Source organism: Dermacentor variabilis, chromosome 2 (assembly GCF_050947875.1).
Source record: "Dermacentor variabilis isolate Ectoservices chromosome 2, ASM5094787v1, whole genome shotgun sequence".
Lineage (NCBI taxonomy): Eukaryota > Metazoa > Arthropoda > Arachnida > Ixodida > Ixodidae > Dermacentor > Dermacentor variabilis.
Window position 1 is genome coordinate 125,671,979 of NC_134569.1, and position 21,100 is coordinate 125,693,078.

At 45.6% G+C, this 21,100-nt stretch overlaps 1 protein-coding gene across 2 annotated transcripts; it reads right to left on the reverse strand.

The window, feature by feature from the left end:
- Positions 1-14,620: 14,620 nt before the first annotated feature.
- On the reverse strand, positions 14,621-19,620 carry LOC142570973 (ecdysone oxidase-like). 2 transcript variants are annotated; one of them, XM_075679271.1, is made up of 3 exons: positions 19,504-19,620; positions 17,357-17,579; positions 14,621-14,998 (listed from the first exon to the last, which is right to left on the reverse strand). In XM_075679271.1, the coding sequence occupies exons 2-3, from the start codon at positions 17,554-17,556 to the stop codon at positions 14,857-14,859; spliced, it is 342 nt and encodes a 113-aa protein (XP_075535386.1). In that variant the 5' UTR covers positions 17,557-17,579; positions 19,504-19,620; the 3' UTR covers positions 14,621-14,856. The 2 variants fall into 2 exon arrangements, with proteins under 2 accessions (XP_075535386.1, XP_075535385.1); XM_075679270.1 differs by lacking the exon at positions 19,504-19,620 and adding an exon at positions 19,371-19,453.
- Between the last annotated feature and the right edge of the window lie 1,480 nt (positions 19,621-21,100).

Sequence of the window (21,100 nt, forward strand, 5' to 3'; positions counted from 1 at the left end):
ACGATCCGCAGGACTTCAATATAGTTTTACATACCATACCATACCTTGTCGAATCGTTCAGATGGTGGAGTAAAACAGCTGAATATTCGCTTGTGTGTCAGTGAACCTTCGGTTCTTGGCATACCAGAGAACCACGCGCCCAGGCACGTACGTCCTTGATGCCCGGCCAGATGAAACGTTGTGTCATCAGATGTTGCTTGGCCAGGATTCCAGGGTGGGTTAGTTTATGAAGGGCATCGAAGACGGCGCGCCCGGAATTGAGTGGAACGACTGGACACGGAGTGGCCGTGGAGACATCACAAAGAATAGGGAAGGCATAAGGTGGAAAGTGGACATCGCGCACATGTAAGACGCCAGGTTTTCCGCGAAACGCAATTACTTCTGTGTCGTCAGGTTGCTGGGCAGGGAGTGCGAAGAAGTCGATGCTAACCGTGTTGTTGTCCGTAATTATGGAATAGGCCTGCACAGCTCGAGAGTGCGTTCGCTGCGGCATTGTCCCTTCTGTGTGCGGATCGTATCTTGTCGTGAATTCCGCGATAAAGGCGAGCTGGCGTGTTTCCCAAGGTTGAAATTTGGTACTATTCGAGCGGACGGCGTAGGTCAAAGGTTTATGGTCTGTCTTAATGTAGAACTCTCGACCCTTCAGGAAGTGTTTCAAGTGACGGACAGCCATGTACATACCGAGGAGTTCTCTTCCGAATGTGTTGTAGCGGCGCTCCGTGGATGAGAGCTTCCGAGAAAGAAAGGCAAGGGGCTGCCAAACATTATTCGCGAACTGTTGAAGCACCGCTCCAAGTACAGCATAGCACGCATTGGTCATGAGGTAAAGGGGGGCTCCTGGTCTCGTATGCACGAAAGTGCTTGCCTTAAACAGCTTGGTCTTGATGGTATGAAAAGTGGTTAGTGCTTCTGGGGACCAGGTGAGTTCATTTGTTTTGGATTTGTTGCCCTGGAGCATGTTCATTTGGGGCCGGAGAAAAGTGGCGCAGTGAGGCATGAAGCGGTTTTAGAAATTCACGAAACCAAGGAACTCGCGCAATTTATGGATGAAAGATGGATGAAAAAAATCTTGTATAGCCTGGACTTATAAGGGCAAGGAACGGTGCCATCCTTGTCAACACTGACTGATGAAGTTCAACTCGAGCGCGCCGAATTCGCACTTCGCCCTATTGATGATAAGGCTGTATCCGGCGAGGTGTTGGGAGAGTTGGCCCAGAGATTGGATGTGTTATTACGCGTCGCGACTAAAGGCAAGCAAATCATCGATAGGCGCGAAAGAAAAAGGCAATCCTCTCATCACTGTGTCGACGAATCAGTTTGTGCAACATTGCGAAGGGTGAAAGGCCTGCACACGTATTGGTAGAGTCCAAATGACGTGATAATTGCCGTCTTGGGAATATCCGCTGGTTCCACAGGAATTTAATGGTAAGTCTTCACCAGCTCGATCTTGGAGAATTTCGTTGCTCTATGCAGTGCTGCAGAGAAATCTGCAATGCGCGGAAGCTGGTAACGGTTCTGCACAGTAGCATTGTTGAGCATACGCTAATCTCCGCACCGTCGCCACTCTACAGGAGATGCCTTGGGCGCCATATGCAGTGGATATGCGTAAGGGCTAGAGGAAAGTCGCACGATCCAGAGTTCGAGCATGTGCTCAAATTCGCTGCGTACTTTCATGCAGCGATCAGGTGATCACGTTCGATAAATGAAACGGCGGTACTTGATGCGTCCATGACGAAGTCTCCAAGTAGGGCTAGCTGGAACAGGGTCAATAGGCTAGCAGTCCCCAGAACCATGCGGACGTAGGTGGGCAAACGCTGTAGGAGCAATTCTCAAAGCAAATTTTGATCGAAGGTGGTTGCCTTCCCTCCTAGGAGCTGTTGAAAAGGACGCAGGAGCTGAAAACGTTTGCGATCCCCGAGCTCTTCAGTTTGGAGAAACTGCTGTATCCGTGGCTGTTTCGACATTGTCGGGCGTTTGACGATTTCGCTCGTAAGGACGTAGAAAGCGTCTGTCGCCGGAGGCTGAAGGATCAGGTCGCTTATCTCTGTGGGAATCTCGGGCGGCAGCGAGGATTCGAGATGGTTGAACTTTTGACTCTGCGACGTTACGTGGCTGTTTGCTTTAGCGATCCAGAGTTGAGGGTCTCCTAGCCAGTAATGGGGTAACCTCAGCGAGAGAGCAGCTACGTCGCGCTGTGGTGTAGGGGTTGTCCGATACCTGTCATCCGTGACGGTGGTTCCGCGCTGATCATTGGAAGCGCTGCGGTTGTCGTCAGCCATGTCCGCTGTCCATGCTCACCAATCTTGTGGCGTGCAAAATTAGCGATGATGATGAGCCACAATAAGCAGCAGCATATTTTTTTCCTCCGCAGAAAGTCCTAGATGTCAGTCAGTCATTCCTCGGCAGATAAATCACCTTGTCCTCGCGCCGGCCGCTCGTGATCTGAGTCACCCGCGCGCATTGCTTCCTAGGCAAAGGCCTGTGTCTAGCCAGACGACGTTCTCAACTCTCTCGATGTCGACACTGCTACACTCGTCTTCAAGTACAATTTATGGTCTGGGTGTGGCTATTTAAAGTTGCAGTTCGATAAACTTCTGGTTGCATTGGTTAACCTGTCCGAACGTTTTTCTTTTATACCTATTTGGCTCGGCATCCACCACAGTACAATTTCAATTGCCTCAGGCTTTACATATTAAGGTAACACTTTCTGCACAGCACTGTGTTTCTCCTTTCCTGCGGAACGTATTGCTTGCGTTGCGCTCGGGGAATCACTCAGTTTATTGGCCTGGGAATGTTATGATCTATTTATTTTAATATTATATTTATGGCATAAACGTCAGTGGTAAAGAACTTGGTTTGTAATCAATTATTCAGGTTGACTGGTTGTTTTCAACAATGACCCATCCTATGTACGGCGACGATTACGTGATCCGTTGGTTAAGAACAGCTAACGAGTGGTAGTATGCTTGCATAGCATAGAAGCATTGTGAAAGCAGTGGCCATTGAGTGTTTCTCCTCGGTGGTACATTTTCCCGCGGGAAACACTAGTTGTAGGGAGTTTGCGGTTGCATGTTTAGGCAGAAAGGTGGCAAGTTTTATTGCAAATGCGGTGGCATGAATAAAGGATGGGATTTATCATGGATTTATTGTATATACCAGAGAGCAGTGTGCCAGAATGTTGTAAGAATGCCAACATTATAATAATCGATAACAAGAAAGCTGTTAACAATTATTAAGACATATATTCTCTAGCTAGCTTTCAGTATTGCATAAAAATTTGGCAAGGTAACTTTTATTAGAACCATAAGAACACTCGGTTCCAATTAGCCAGGAGAACAAGCTGGTTTCCCGAGGAGGTATTCTACAATGAATCATACCCATGTCATCAATCCCGTGATTGGAAAACCCGTAGGGTACGTGCAGTCAAACTATGTAGGTGGTTCTTTGTTCACTACAAGAAAAACATTTGATGCACTATAAATATCAGTAGTCATGGAGAGATTGCGTAATAATTCAGTACACGGAGCATACATGAACATCTAATGCCATATGAAGGTAATTCACAGAATAAAAATGGTTGGAGCGCATACGATATAACTACGCGTAAATGATGGCCAATGGCTAACTGCTATCATTGCAAAGGAAACCATACAATCATTGCACTTCACTGGTGATAACATATGGGGCAGAAACCTAAACGTTAACTAATAAGCTCGAGAAGAAGCTAAAGATCGCGGAGGCGTGATGGAAAAAAAATTGAAGGAACGTTAAGAAAAATGTAGAGAGCAAACGGAGATGTATACGATATTCCGGTTGTCATGAAGGGGCACAAATACAGGTGTAGGCAGTCCATGTAATATATAGGGCAAATGATCGCGGGTCTACTTGAGTTACACAGGAAACGTTACACGGTCTATTAAAGCTACAAGGGAAGCGCAGTCGAGGACGGTAAGAAATTAAGTGGGTCGATCAAATTAGGAAATTTGCTGGCACAACTTGGAATCGACTAGCACATGACAGGTGTAATTGGAGATCGCTGGGGTAGAGCTTTTTCCTTCAATGGACAATATAAACAAGGCTGATGATTTGTAAATAGCCTCTCATACCATGGTGCAAAAAAAACTAATCGCAACAAGGACGCCTGGGCCACGATAGCACTGCTATAATGTAACTTTCCTAGAAACATGCTGCATTTTTCAAGCTACCATTGCTTGCCTTTGGCGTGGATGCTTTCAATGGAGGAGAAAGCAAGAGAAACAAAGTAGGACATAATTCTTTAGCGCAATAATTTAGAAAACCAAAAACCCAGTGGAAGGAAAGAGTGAGCACCCTAATGTAAACACCAAATTGCCCAAGAAAAAAATCACATTGCAGTATATTTCCTAAACAAACGGTCCTTCTTTGTCTTTGGCTATTCCGTTTCAATGATTTTCTGCCTCTTCTGAGTATTTTACGCAACCAAATCATGTCTCGCAGTAAGCGCCAGCTCACCCAAGGAGTTATTTTTCGGAAACAAGGAAAGTCAGAGATGTTTCTAAAGAAGGCACCAGTGCAGATACGCAAACCTAGGGGATGAACTGGGCCTTCGAGGTCGACGTCTCTTCTGCCTCATAAACGTAACAGCCTTGATCGAGCTGCAACTAAAACACAAGTTCTAAAAGCCTTAGAGGAAGCTTGAGCTCGGGGTACACTCCGATTTCCTTATTGAAATCCATGTAAAAGGCGGAAAGGCTTCTATGAGACAACCACCGAGTTTATTTGCACGGTTTTAGTAGCATTCGAAGGAGAAAGTTAAATTATCGCAACTCCCTGGTAACAGAATTTGGACTAACGTTGTGATGTGTTTTACAAAAACTGTCCGAAATAAGTAAATTCTAACAAAATGGATGCGCCAAATTGATGATTGCGTATCTCTGCACCAAAACACTTATCACAGCCCTGTAAACTGCATCTATAGAGCATGACATGCAGGCTCAAAATTTTGAAGCAAATATTTATAGTTTACGTGGAGTGGTTATGTTTGCGAACGTTTCGCAACAGTCTTATTAAATTTAGTTTTACATTTCAGGTTTGCGAGCTCTATTTGTACCATTAAGGGCAATTGACAAAATTGTGATAATTGTGTTAGCGTTTTATTGCTTCGATACAAGATTGTGAATTTCACTAGTTTTCCCTTACAAAAATGTTGAAAGGTTGTTGAAATATCACTGCTCAACGCCAACAAATTGCATTAAAAGCACATTGGGGAGTTGTTGAAACATTATTGAGGTAGTTGTGGACAAGTGTTGACCATTGGCCCGCGACGTTTTGTCGAAATATTTTGGGGCCTTTCAATTTGAAAGATCATGGCTATATTGAAACTATGATGCATTTTAACTTTGAAAGCCCATTGAAGCATTGTTGAAGTTGTGTTGAGTCTCGACATTGAACGTCGATTGACGCAATGCTGCAGATGCGTTAAGTCTCAACATTGAGTCAATTGAAATATTGTTGGAGCTGTGTTGAACGTCAACACTCAAATTATGCTCCAAGCCTTTATGCCCCCAGTGTGTATTTAGCAGTGTTTAAAACTGCACTTTTCTTAAAGTAATGCTGAGCTATGTTGCGCTGCATATAAATATATTTGATGACATGTTGATGCTTGCTCTGAGAGGATAGAGGCAAATTTAAATTGACGTGCTTCCGTAATGCAGGTCTTGGTAACCCTGGACTCAAAAGCATGCTGCAAGATTGCCGGTAATAAACCATGTTGTAAAGCCGCTAGCAGTACTGTTATACCAGTTTTCAATTGTCAAATGAATTGTCCTTCATGAAATCAAGAGTTCTGAACTGATGCAAACAAAAACCATTTTTCGAGGTGAGGTGTTTATTTGTAACAAAACATCTGTGTAAATGTACAACCATTTGTAGTTTCAGAACATTAGAAACTTCTTAAAAATAATAGCAAAGTAGAAACTTCCTGCAGCTTGACACCATAACAAAATCGAATACTGACATATGTAATCTCTGTGGCCCCCTCAAGTAAAACGCATTTCGCAAAAGCAACAAGTCTTAAAAATAAATACCTAATATATTAATCTACAAGCAGGCTGACATAAAAGTAAACAAGAACACTCAAGAAAGGTACTGGCTTTCTTTGTTTAATCAGTGGTACTATAACCACGGCACAATTCGCTTGAGCCCACAGCAGTCACTGAGACACTGATATGCACATTGGTTGTATTTAAGTTTTATGGAATTTATTAAAGACTGGTTGTTGCAGCTAACATAATTCTAGATACAGGTTGCCAGATATTACGTGCATGAGAAATAAAGACACATATTGTGCTAATTAACAAAAACTCACTTCCTAATAAATTTTTTACAAATCGTAGCCGGTAATTTTACAAGGTGTACGCACCTAGAATGAATGTCCAGAATGACACCAGTGATCAGACACATGTCATCGAACTAACCGTAAAAATGCACTGTTGTTCTGCGTACTTTTCTTAAACAAAATTCACTGTTATGCATTGAATCACAAAAGTAACTCGAATTCCCATGTATTTCGTCTCATATTTATGGAAAAATCTTGAACCTGGTTTCATCCTGGAAATTAATTTCAAATGAATACGTGTTTCAAACTCACTGGCTACAATTTTTAAACTGTAATATATGGCGTAGTGTGATAAGTGAATTAGTGAATTTGTGAGAATCAGTTTTATGTGTTTCAATTTCTTGGGCTAGTTGTGTCCGCGTCTGAATAATCCAGCTCAAGGACAAGAATTACGCTACCTGGCACAGGGAACTTAAAAAACCTGTAAACCTCTCAAAGGATCACTCTGTACAATCCTTATTTGTTGGTTGAATGGTGCATGCCAATTTCAGTGAACATTGCACATGTTTTAAACATGGCCATCGCAATGAGTAATGCCATGGAAGCTGTTTTTATGCTGCATTGCTTGTTGCATGATTCAGTTGTGTTTTCTGCCATGATAGCGTTCCTGTGCAGGTCATTCCATATCCAGCGACTTATTCATATTGACTACTTCACATGTTTAGATGAAAAAAACAGCGATTAGTGACGTGGTGAAAAGCTTTAAAAAATTATTCCTCGTGCGAGTTCCATTTCAATTTTGTTCAGTGCCTGAAAAAAATAACAAATCCACAAAAAAAATCTAGTTTCATGCAAACATGAAAGGTACATCATTACCATTACCGGAGAGCTTTTGTTGCACTTTGAATTTAAGCCAACTTATACCTAATAATCCCCACTCATGTAATTTAGATAGCAAAATAAACCTTTTGCGAAGTTAAGTATAATACAGTTTTTACTGAAGAGAACCGCTCTGACAATGGCACAAATGCACATGCAGGTGTGCCATTCGATGCTGAATCGACCAGCGTTTTTTCGACACCGCACATATAGCTGGAAACATTGCCACATGTTTACTGGAATTTAAAACTCCTTCCTCACTTTTATTTATTTTTGCGAAAAATTTTGTCGCATTTTGGTGGCAGTTTATTTTTCCTGCTCAGCTGAGCTAGAGGACGTCAATCAACATTTTTTTCAAGCGCACATTGTATGGATCAAGGCCTTCGACTGGTGCGAATGGAAATACGGTAAAGTGATACGACTGCTTAAATAGAAAATTTTTGAAATATTTGAATACTTCGAGTGACTATGACAGCGGCAGAAGTGAGTACAATTGCAATACGTTAATTCTTACGTAACGAAAAATTCAGGCGACAGAAATTAAATACAAAGTGATAGCCCAGGTGACGCAGTATAGTCGAAAAATATTTGAAGCTCTGAAGGTTTAGTCGATCGCCTGCAAGAAACTAAATTCCTAATCTTTTGCAAGAAACTTCATGTTCAAGGTAAAAACAGCTTTGGTGGTTGGCCAGAAAATATATGATATATTAGTAGAGAGTTCTACATGTCTGCTATGCATATGTGAAGTTAATTGAAGGAATAATTGAAGGAATATGTGAAGTTAATTGAAGGAATAAAGCAACTGCGTAATTTGTGCGGGCACGTGCGGTCAGGCACGCCTTATCTTGAAAGCGATCTGCAGACGGCTCAAATCTTTGTGCGCGCTGTGTTCTCGCCGCTCTTGCGTTGAAGCAACGGAGCGCACGAAAGTCATTTCCCTCGATGCTGCTGTTGCCGCGCTTGCTCTCAGCAGCGTTCAGCATTTTTACAGAGAGTACCCGTGCTCATCGAGTGTGACGTATTCATAGTTGCTTGTGCGCACTAACACCATGCTTATTAATTCAGTTAGTAAGCGTGTTTCCAAGTTTATACGGCCGATAAAACTGCTATCCTTACTTAGTAGAACTATTTACTCAATTGCTATCGCAATCGATACTTCGCCTTTCGGGTGAAAGTACATTTTTCATTCCTCACACAACGTCATAATTATTGTTGTCACACTGTGCTGTGTTTCATTATAACCGCATTCCGCTTCGTCTCAGATTCCTCTGCTTTTCATCCTCATCATCAACTTTTGCTGTGAGTTTTTGAGTGCGTATTTCCTTGCTTTATGTTGCTTGACCATTAGTATGAAGTGCTAAAGCGGAACACAAAGCTTAGCTATCCAGTGAATTTATCATGATGGAGAAGACAGTGCGAAAATAAGACACAGAACATGACGCTGCATCCACATCCTTTCTAATATCCTTTTTATATATGTTGCAGTGATTCCATTACTCACCTCATGAATAAAGACCCGACAGGGGTCGGGGATCAGTGTTCCATATCATACGGAGAAGCAGAGCTGTGCGTCAGAGCTGTGTAACGAATAACTGCACTGATTACAAAGCCACGGATGCATGCCCAAGACCGCTGAAAACGTCTTGTTCCGTGCTAACTCCCGGATAATGACGGCTGGGCATGTCCATACTGAACGGGACCATGAATGCATGAACGGGCCATGCTTGTGTAAGCTCACCTTCATTGTCGTTATCAAGCAATGAATTGGCGCATATCGGACTGCCACCACAGGCTGTCTGAATGTCTTTTTTTTTTCACGAAATTGACGAAAGTCACGAAATAAACCATCAGTTGGAAGTCAGCGCGCACTCTGTTCTCCGTTCCTTCTCATTACCCCTTCCACCTTCCTTTTTGGCCGTTCTGAGCTGCGCTACAAGCCTTAAAGAAAGTCATGAGATACCAACTCGCCTAAACTGCTACGCTTTCGACATGCCCACTCCCCCTTTCATGCCAAACAGTCTCCTAAATTCAATTGTCAAAGATGACATTTTTCACATTCTCAGATGACCTGAGCGCGAGTAACATCTGCGCCCAGTTGAGTTGCGCTAACACTTCATGTCCGTTTCCCGCTGGCAAATAGAAGGCATCACCTCGATGAACACACATGTGCACACATGTGTGCACATGTTATTCTCTATACGTAGCTTTCTTGTGGCTAGAAGAATTTGTACCTCCATGGTCAGTCCTTAGCAATCAGTGACCGCGAGATTGATCAAACCAATGTGACCATAATCAGTGCGACCGTAATCACATGAACGGCGGCACCAACACCGTGAATTTCACAACAAACCCTCTCTCAGGAGATGGCGTCAGGAAATTATGAAAAAACGTTGACAACTTTCCAAAAACGTGGACCAACATGATGTGAAATGTAATTAAGGAAAATTCCGCAGTATAGGCCATATGTACGCTTCGTTTTCTGAAAAATAAACCTGTTGATAGCTTGCGCTCAGGTGTCATGTAATGTTTTCTCGCTGAAGTCCTGTCCCTTCGGCGCTTAGCGCAACAGTGTTAATTATGATCTGAAAGCAGCGCAAGGTACCGAAGTGCGGGGAAAAATAGCCGTTTGGTTAGAGGAAAGAACGAGAAAGAGAGAAAGAGAGGCGCCCATTAGCCAACACCACCTAAATAGCACAAGGCCTGTTTACTCCAATCCATGGCGTCACGCTTCCTGCCCGAAATTACAATTGCCAAGGCTGGCGTCATGACAGCGGTGACGTCAAAATAACTCTTGCCAACTCGGGAGCATTCCGATTAGATTCTATGGCGGTCGGGCCAGGTAACATGACGTCATGGGATCGGATTGAAAAGGCCTTGTGCTATCTAGGTGATGTTGGATTGCTGCGCCATTAGGGACGTCGTTGCTCTCCGTCGCAGCCGAGCTCACGCAGCAGTTTCTTTCCGGCTCTGACATGCGTAGGCTACGCGTCATACCCACCTGCCTGGTCCCGAGGAGCAGGCATCTTTGGATCAGCAACGCCGCAAGCACAACCGGGAACGAGCTCGTCTACGCCTTGCCGATGCTGTAACCCGGGCACAAGAACCGGCTCGTCCAGCCGAGCGCAAGCCGCAACAGCAAACCGAGGATCCAGCAGCCTACCAAGCCGTCGCTTAATCAGCCGTCGGGATTTCAGCTTCGCTGGCTAACGATATGCACTGAGTGTTGGGGCGGGGATGTTTTCCTTCTTTTTTTCTCTCTCCCGTTTATTTGCTGCGCGACGCACTTCCGCTGATGGTCGCGCGCGCGAGCTGTTGCATTTGTCTCGCTGCGAACGAGAACACCTCACTAGCGGTGTAAGACGGTACTACACAGACACTGACGCAGACGCAAGCGGATCACAGACCATGATCGCGTGCAGGAAGGCGGTAGAAAGTGACATAGTTTCGGCGTCTGCGCGCGAAGCTGCACAACGTGCAACAAGATGACCAAATGGAAGTACATCTCCCTTGCTGCGGTCCGAAGTAAAAAAATAGACACGCAGACATTCGTTTTACGTGTTTTACTATTTCTCTGAATCTTAATTTGTCTATCAATTCATTTTCGTAAACTACAGATCGATTTTAATAACATCACAGTCATGCAAAACCTTAGAATATATCATTCGTAAACACAAAGTGTTTTTCCTGGAATCTCATAATCTGCTGTTCAACATACAGCATGGGCTTAGGCGGTGTTTTAGTACGACAACGCAGTTAGTTGTGTTTAGGCATCACATTTTCCTTAGCCTTGATGTTGGCAACCAGGTTGACGCTATCTTCATAGACTTCTATAAAGCATTTGACGCATTTTTACATTCTAAACTCCTTGCTAAACTTAACGTTGTACTAAATAATCCTCAGCAAGCTAACTGGATTTCAATCTTTCTTTCACTTCGTTCCCAGTTATTCTCTTATAGCTCGACTGAATCTAATGCTATTGATGTGACATCTGGAGTGCCTCAAGTCTCCGTTCTTATGTCACTGTTCTTTTTTTATTTACAGAAAAGATTTGCCTGTTAACATCGCTTCTTACATTCGTCTTGATGCCGATGGTTGTGTTTTATATGAAGTTATTAACTCTTCTGATTATTGTTACCGTCTCCAATTTTCTAGATTTCGCACTTGGTGCAACACATTGCAAATAAACATTAACTTTGATAAAACCGTCCTTATGGCCTTCTGTAAAAAGTCTTCTTCTCTTTTTCATTACTCCTTTAATAACCGCGCTGTGTAGAGTATCTGAGCATAAGTATCTCGGTGTCACTTTTACGCATAACATGGCATGGTCTACTCACATTGATTACATTTGTAACAAAGCACTAAAAAATTAGGTTACCTACGTCGTACACTATCCAACTCTCCAAAAAATACTGAGCTACTGTTATATAAATCGCTAATGCTTCCTGTTGTTGACTACGCGTCTGTCGTTTGGAACCCTTATAAGCAGTGTGAGATTAACAAGCTAGAAGCAATTGTATGATTTTTGTCACCGTTATTATCGTGACGTTTAACCCTCTTCTGCACTTCGTTCCTTGGATTTTACTTCGCTCTATTCACGTCGCCGCATACTATCGCTAGATTTCTTGCACAGCACCGTCGATTCTACTGTTAGACTGTCGAAAAGCTATACTAACCTCGCGCAACAGTCATCGACGAGACGAGATCACAACGTGAACTTGATGCCCTACTTTGCACGCCACTAATGTGTTTAAATTGAGCTTTTTCCCTCGTTCCATAGCAGACTAGACTTCCTTACCTAGGTCTATTCACTCATTCTCACCCCAAAGTTTTGTATCTGCCATCCAGGATGAATGGTCCTAGCACATCACCCTCCCTCCCCCTCCCCCCCATCCTTGTACCGTACTTTTCTCTGCATAATTTCCTCTGCTTATCCACTCCGGTTATAGCGCTTGTTGCGCTCCAGTATGTACATATAAAAAAATAAAACAATTACACAAATAACCAGATGTTGCCTTGAAGGATTCTCGAAGTGTCATGGGTCCCTTTGAGCGACGTCACCGTATGTCCATGTACTACGTAGGCGCACGTGCTTATGTACGTCATTCCCCCGTGTTGGAGCGCGGTGACCGCGAGGAAAAGGGCAGACGGTGTTTAGTCTGTAACTTCAGCTCTTTCCGCGGCAAGTAGCGATGTAATTCTTAGCAGACAGGATCGTGAGCGCGCATTGCATGCACTCCGTTTGTCAGTTCAAACTGGTCTGACCGGGCTAGGGGCCCTTTAACCGCACACTCCCGCACTTGCTTTTACCTGATAGCATTCGAACAATTCGCACAAATCATCTTGGTTTGCTAATAGCGTAGAAAATAAGCGTGTGTGCCACGATTAACCAGTAAATAGTAGGTTCACAGATGTGTGGCCGCTGCAGAGGAAACAGACGTGTTAACTTAAGACCGCCAAGCAGAAATCACGTGCTGGATAGGCACGATGGGAGCGAAAGGAAGCCATTTATAGAGCCACGTCGAACACCAAGACTGAAACCAGAAAGCGAACTTTTATTATTGTTCAAAGTAATTAATAAAGGGAAAATCAGACATGCTGAAGTGCTGAGCACTACTGCTCTTCGAACCCATATAAGGGACCTTGTCTTTAGCGGCAGCTCGAATTAGTGCAGAACCTATTCGGCCCGTCTTGTTATCATACCAAAGTATTCATATTACGGTCAATAAGTGTGTACTTACCCTGTAGATGGCCTTGACCTGGAAACGTTGTAGGAGAAAATAAGTGTACGTGCCGCTAGAGAACTTTAAAAAGCGGCCGGAGTTATAAAGTTAATGCGCAGACGCCAAAGGCTGAAACCAGATTCTTCATCCACTTAAAACACCTCCCCCTGCAACTTGCTAAGTATGACGGCAGCATGTTGTTCTGGCTCATGTAATCGAGATTATTCCTAGTGGTGAACAGCTGTCCACATTTTGTGCAGCTGCCGAGAAATAATATGGCAGGTAGGGCTTTTTAATTATGTGACTTCAAACTCTACAATGGCATGATGGTAGGGGGGACAGCGGTGACGGGGCGACTGCAGTGAGCAGAATGAGTAAAATAAAACATTGCTCTGCTGCTTACCGCCTGTGTTCGCACTTAGAATTCCATTTTGGAGCGTTTGTGTGGCTGTCAAGCCGTGGCTGAATCAGCGCTCGTGAAACTTAGCCAACATATACAAAATTTGCACCGCGTCCTACTTCCTGCCTGCCATAGCTGTTCTCGTCTAGATCGCCCATTCAAACATAATGCCATTTATGCGACGTCTAACTTAGGAAATTCTCGATTTTTGCTTGATGCTTCAGAGTGGCCATATGGGTGACAGCCATATGCGTGAAATTGTTTGTGTAGCTGAACATAGTTAGTTTGTTAAAGCGCGTAGTTCTCTGCCTCTATCTTGCTATGTTCTGCTGCTGTACAAGGTATAACGAATTAATTCTTTTCTGCGTATCCTGCGTTCTTTATTTGTTATTCTTGGTGCGCTAGAAAAGCCACCTTCATCAGTGTTATTCGCGACATTGTATGCTTGTAACCTACCCGCCCCTGTGTAACCTGTTGCGGCCGTCTAGGGTAAATAAATAAAGTTGCAGTTTAGCTTGAAAGGGGAAGCATGGAATACGACAGCAAAATCACGAAGCGGACATTGACGTCCGGTCGTCTTTCATGACGATATTCGCCGAAATATTTGGCGAACTCGCTGTGCGCAAGCTCCATGTAGAATAGCGCTTGCGCGGTCATGCCCAGCAATCCGGTGGGAGCTTTACAGCCTGCAGTGAAGATGTCGTAGACCTCTGCCGCCGCATGAACCCCTCCATGTCTCAAGGTCAGAAAATCAGGCAAATAAAAAAGTCGCATTTTCTTCCGAAAGGCGAAGCATCGATTCCGATAGAAATTAGTAGATAGCTGTACGAAGTAAGGATAGTAGTTTTGTCGGCCGAATAAAGTTGTAAACATTTGCTTACTAACGAAATTAACAGTGATATAATGTGTAAGCGTGACTGAACGAGGACGTAGAAAAAAACAGACACGACGCGACAGCCCGGTCTCTGTGTCTCTTTCTACATCCTCGTTCAGTCGCGCTTACACATTTTATGATAAATCCAAACCAACAAGCCCGCAACGTGTTTAACTAAATGAACAAGCACGGCGTCATGCACGCACAGATAAACATGAACACATTTCGCTCGATGAGCGCGGAAACCCGCTTTCAAGATGCTGAAGTGAGCAATCTCGGAAGCAGCAGCAATCGAATTGACCTTTGTGCAACTCTCGTTTCAACGCAAACGAAACGTCGAAAGCACAGTGCATACGAAGCTACCGCTTCTACGCGCACTCGGAAAACATCGCAGATCGCATATGGTTCTAAAACGCTATCACGCTTTTTATGATGTTTTATTTTCAGGCAAGCATAGCAGCGGACTTGCACAGCCCTGAGTGCTCCTGAGAATTTTTGAATTCAATGTTCAATGTCCGAGCGATGAAAAGTGTGAAATGCGAAGTGCGGCAACCGACTAGTCGGTCTGTGTCCAGCAGTGCTAGCGCCGTAGACGATGGCGTCCTGTTTGTCTCTCCTTTTCCATAATCCAAGCTGTTCGGCATGAGCAAGTCTGGCAATGCTTTTGTCATTCAGGCCCGTTGTCTTGTATTATCATCTCAGCCGCCTTGCTGCCGATCATCATGGTCGGCGCGTTAGTGTTGCCGCTCACGATATCGGGCATCACGGACGCATCGGCCACTCGCAGGCCTGTCAAGTTGCCTCGAACCCTGCGTAGGAGAAACGAAATTCAGTATTATGAGCAAGTTTTGAAAGCATCTAAATGTTTTCCCCTCTTATATTCCTATGATGCTTTAAATGCATCGATTGTTGTTAAAGTGTTATAATAAAATATCCCCGCCCCTTTCAGTCCGTGAAGATGTTTGAACAGCGAAGCTGTGTTAGTAACACTGAGTGTTACACCACGCAAATCAAACTTGGCAAGCAGCCGATATTGTAAATTCTTGTTTCACCATTTTTTCATTTTATTTCCGTTTTCGTGTGCTACGTGTGGCGAGCATGGTTTAAGAGTGCTTTTCTTGTGGCATCTCTGGTTACAGCTCGGGGTCGGCCCTACGACCACAATCCCGTTGACGAGCCAACTCTCGCTGACGCTCGCCGTGGGCAGCCTCTTCCTCAGGAGTACGCACTACTCGTGGTCTTCCCGTGGTTGTAGCTGGGATTGAATGCGCGCAACCACTAATCCAGAGCTCTGTATATTGGGCGCAAGGCCCACCACTGGAGATGCGGGCGCTGCTATCTTTTGGCGATCAAGTAGTGGTTAGAGGCTTAATTACTCTACGCTAGCCAAATGGACTACATTTTTCATTCGCACGCTTGTGTATCGACCTATTTTTCTAACCGACGTCTTGTGGCCTGACAATTGACGGGGCTTCCGGCACTTCTTGCGCCAGCAAGAAATGTCGGCGCCCACGCGTGCGCTCCCAGCATCGAGCTTAATTCGCTGGGCACTCTTCGTTGGCAGCAAACTGCTGGAATATCAGTTGTTTCTTTCACGGCAGGGTGGAATCAATAGTCGGTAAATTGGATGTCGATCTGGCACGATCGCCGAAAATGCACCTTGTGACAACCATATGAGATTCGCGTACAGAATAGCATTCTCACAGGGAGAAAGGGGTCACTCCAACCCTTTTCAGCCTTTTGAGCTCTTTTCCTCTCCCGCTAGGTCACATGGCCCCTTTTTAGCGAAGTCCGACAACGACGGCACAGGGTCCTCATAAACAGCTTCGCTGTAAATGTACCACATCGTTGACGTTCTGCTGAGTAACTTCAGACTTTTACAGTGCTGATTGCAGCACTACATATCTGCTTGGTCGTTCAACTAGGAAAGAAGGATATGATGTTTATGCCAATTGAGTAAAGAAAACTCTATCCACCAGAGCAGCCAACTCTAGAAGACGAACGTTCTTTATGCTGCCAACGTCGTTACGCTGTAACAAATAATTCTATTGGCATTTGGAGCGGTCACTTTAGTACTGCGATTCTATTTCTTGCGAATTAGACAATTTCCCCTCCTTGTACAGACCAAGAAGTAGTTGGAGGCTTAATTGCTCTACGCTAGCTAAGTCGACTATATTTTTCATTCACACGCTTGTGTATCGGCTTTTTTGTTACTTTTGTTTTTGTTATGGTCATCATAACATGACTTCAATGGATAACCAAATCAATATAGACATAGAATTCCGTGAATTGTGACACTGCGAACAGACACCAAGTCAAGTTTCTATTTACAGGCCCCAGTTGCGAAGCTAGGTACAAGTTCTTCGCTTGTTATTACCACAAAGCACAACGCACACTTGCACAAGGGCACAGAGCCGGACATCGTAGAACTAGATAAGGAGGTCTACACATAACTGAGGCTTTTAGCGCACGAAAAGGGACAAAAGACAGTGGCGAAACGAGGACACAGCGCTAAATTCCAACAATGGTTTTATGGAAGTTATGAAACAATGGAAGTTAGCGCTGTGTCCTCGTTTCGCCACTGTCTTTCATCCCTTTTCGTACGCTAAAAACCTCAGTTATGGAATACCAACACGCCCTAGCCTACGCTCTTTCAAGTCTACACATAGTTGAGCTAGATAAGGAGGTCTACACATATGTGTTGTTCCACGTGCCTAACTCCTTCGTGGACATATTTCTCCTCTTCTACAGTTGTCAGCTAGCAGTATCAACATGTTTCTGTTGTTGAACAGGGTACGCTGTAAGCGAGCCTACTCCCTGCCGTCTAAAAAAGGGTATCAGCGATCCTTTCCACAGGCCATTTCTGCTCAGATTGTGATATTCCATTTTGTCGTGTGCCACAGTACACGCGTGGTTCTCCAATACATGTTACCCATTCCAGTGACTCACGGAGCACTTGTGCACTAGAAGTGCTCAAAAACGCTTATAATCTTTAATAAGCATTTCTACATCCTTTATCACTTCTTACGAGTCAAGGATGTGCCTGGGCTGTAGGCCAGAACATACGTTCCTGGATTTTATGGAATCTTAGGTTGTGGCAGTATTCTCATGTATTCGTGTAGGGCACCACGTACGATCTCCCAGGAGTCCTATATTGATATACCAACCTGAGCCTTTCGTCCAGGACCGCCTCCGCATGTGAACCCATCGGCACGGTACAGCACGTGTGCCAGGATGGATATGCCCAATGGCGGAAAAGGCACTCGATGTACCCCAAGCTCCACTGGGCACCTGCCTCAGCACAAGGTGGAAAGGTGACGCCCCATGGCTTGGCGCCGATGCTCTTCATGGCGCTCGTTTTGAGCATCGAGTCGATGAAGACCCTCGTACCTACGAGCAAGTTCACGCACGACTGTTTATCGGTGAACCGAATCGGTTATCAGGATTTCAAGTAACTTTGCTTCTTGGTTGCGTTCCCCGAGTAGCCCTCGCCAAGAACAGGCGCAAGCGGGAGCCGTTGACGCAAGGACGAATTGTTATTTAATAGTTAACCTTTTCAAAAACAAGAACAACTTCGCGACATTAGAAATGAACTCGACGAAAGTAATTTCCAGAAATTTCGTGAAAACGACGATTCGCCTCAAGCACTGGGCTGTCACCCTTGGCCAAGGCCGGGCGCAGGCCCACACGCGCCACGGTGGCTCGAAGCAGACTCCTCCTTGATCTTGAGTTCCGTCGACTTATCAAGTGTTGGGGACACATGCACCAAGGTGCGCAGAGAACCACATGATCAGTTTGACGCCGTCATGTGTTTTGTGTCATGCAGTGGCGGCTTGTTATCGATTGTGGCGACCAATCGACGGGATCTGGGCCATATCCCAGCCGATTTTGAAACGACTTCAAAAGCAAACTTTAGTCGCGCTGTAAATTGTTTTCTTTATTGACTGAGCCTAGAGATCCCACACTGAACTTTTCGGGACGCAGGCTTCCATTTACCTCAAGCAGCTTATTGCAATGCTTCTTAACGCCCCGTCATTTGTATACGTGAGTTGTACGTTCTCCTCCGTTCTGCTTCCCTTCTCGTTATTTTCTCATGCCTGCTTCCTCTCGTCAAGATTAGCAGACGTGGTTCGTTTCTGGTCACCTTCCCTGTTTTTTTTTTTTTTTGCACCGTCACTACGTGCATCAGCGCCTTCTGGTTTTGTGTTCCGCCATGCGAGTGCCCAGACGAGCCATAGAAACAAAATGTTAGTTCATTACGAGCGACGAACAACGGAACAATATAGACTACAAGGCGAGCTGCGCGAAAAATGCTTAACACGAAGGCAAGGAAGACGTACAGAGTGCTGCCCGCCTTCCTTGCTTTCGTATAACGTTTTCCCGCGCTGCTCGCCTCAAGAATGAAATGTATCAACTCGCGCAGCAAATCATTCTACTGTGTAGAGGACGAAAGATCTTAGATAAGCTACCGGGCATTGCTCCGACAACAGCCTTTATGTAATTACGGTAGCACTCCATGACGGTGGCGGCGATGCTGCTACAGGCAGGGTAGCCTGGAAGACGTGGCCGGCAATTATTCTGCATGAGCGGCTCTTCCCTTCAGACGACGTACATATCATTTCCCCCATTCCACCTTCCAAAGAATAACGCCACAGAAGAATTGAGAGGTGGGCGAGTTGGAAACTGGGAAGCGCAAAAGAACACAGGCAAAGGGGAAAATGGTCAATTGGATAAGTTCATGTGACAATTATTAAAAACTGGGCCCAGCAACCTCCTCTCCTCCTCCTCTGACCAAACCCGTCGCCGCAGACGCGGCTGCTCGAACGGTCGAGAGCGCGGAGAAAGTCATGTAGGCGCAGGACGCACAACGCGCACCTACTAAACGCAAGGCGCTAGACCCGGAACAGGCCGAGACCAAATTGCAAAACATGCTAGCAGAAACTCCGCGAGCGAGTCGACAGACTCGATGACGAGGTTGACACGATGATGACGCAACAAGCACAGCAAACTACGCAACTGAACCGCGCAATAGCTCAGCAAACCGCGCAAACCAAACAGCTGAGCAGTGCAATAGCACAACTCACTCAAATGGTCGCGACGCTGCAATCGCGCATAGACAGTATTGAAATGCGGCTCCTGGGCGGAGCGGGTCGCCCGGTACGGACAACCGGAAAACCGTACCTTAAGACGGTACCAGAAGAAGAGGTGCAGGATCAGCCGGACGGCAGCTAATAATGCGGACAGTCATCATGGCACGACACGGCGCCACACAATAGTGTGGCGCCCACGATAGCGTAACACACAGAACACGTACACGATCTGGCAGTGGAACTGCATGGGGTACAGGAGGAAACGGGGGCATCTTCAACAATTCCTACGCAACCGGGTACGGCCGGATGTAATACTATTACAAGAAACCAACGACGTGGTCAAGCTGGCCGGTTACAAAGCATCGAGGAGGCCGTGACCGCAGGAGCACCACCGGCCGCTGCAACGCTAGTGAGACGCAACCTCACCGTGGCGCCACACGAACTCAAGTCCGTTAGAATACCGCACGTACTGATCGAGCTTATTCCGACGAAAGGGCGCGGCCTGTTTGTATTGAAAGTTTACAGCAGACCCAAAGGCAAACACCGCTTTAGCACGTTACTGTTAAAGGCGAGCGTCGCAGTCGGCGACGGGCCCTTAATCATCGCGAGTGATTTAAACGCGCCCCACGCGGCGTGGGGGTACCAGTACGAAACGCCGAAGGGTAAGTGCCTGTGGGAAGACGCGCAGAATGAGAGGCTGGAGCTTGTTGCGGACCCTTCCGCGCCCACACGCAAGGGCAACAGCGTATGCGCGGACACTTCGCCTGTCCTCACTTTTACGAAGAACGTCGCCGGCGCGCGGTGGCATAACACGCAGGAGGACTTGGGTAGCGATCACTCGGTGATCGAGAACCAGATCGACGAGGGACCGCACTGCCATTACCACGGTCATCGGAATGGCACCAAGGGCAACCACTATCGGCTGGTGGAATGAGACACGTTTCGCAAAGCCCGGAAAGAGCATAATCGCGGCAGCGAGGCAATCGACGACATCGAGAGCTGGACTGCAACGCTCAGGAGGGACGTTGAGGCGGCAACGCGGGAAGTACGGCCGGAAGCACACCTAGAGGTGATAGATAGTAAACTCATACACTTGTGGGAAGCCAAGCGCAGCGTGCAAGACAAGTGTCAACGACACAATCGAACACTACGCAGACGCATAGCACGGCTACACAGGGACATATAAGACCACACATTGCAGGTATGCAAAGCGCAATGGGAGGAGACGTGCAACATGATGGAGAACCAGTTAGGAATGGCATCTCCTCCGGCATCTGTTGGGTCCTGAGGAGACCAAATCAGCGCATGCGCATAAGATCAACGGGCTAGTACATAACTATGAAGGCACGTCCGCGGACTTTCTAGAAGCCGTGCGAACCCGTTACGTCAAGGCACCTAGCCCCGTCGCGCATCCGGCGTACGCGGGGAGAGTAACGCGCAGCTAGATGAGGACGTCTCCATTACCAGTTTGCAAACTGGTAATGGAGTTGACTGATTGAAATGAGATGGAAGTCTTCGCGCAGAACTATTCATTTTTGTTAGGTATAAAATTATTTACTCATTGAAGCCGTACTAGCACTTACCTCCCACTGCTGTCACATAGACTGTTCGTTTCGTGTTATCTTTCTGTGTGTTCTCTTTGTTAAACTCAGAATAGCTGCACATGGACGCTTCTTTCATCAGTTTCTCAACGGGCTTTTACAATATTCCACTATTTCTATTATGTATCACGATTTTGATATTGTGGCGCGCATGTGTTTGTTTAGAGTGATGATTAGATTAGCGTTTTGGTGAGTAACATCACATAAAGAGCCCTGCATT

What these genes read in the sequence shown, in the direction of transcription:
- LOC142570973 (XM_075679271.1), bottom strand. Translation starts at nt 17,556, where the DNA reads ATGCTCAAAACGAGCGCCATGAAGAGCATCGGCGCCAAGCCATGGGGC. An exon ending in GTCCTGGACGAAAGGCTCAG is followed by an intron (nt 14,999 to 17,356) that starts GTTGGTATATCA and finishes TCTCCTACGCAG; the next exon opens with GGTTCGAGGCAACTTGACAG.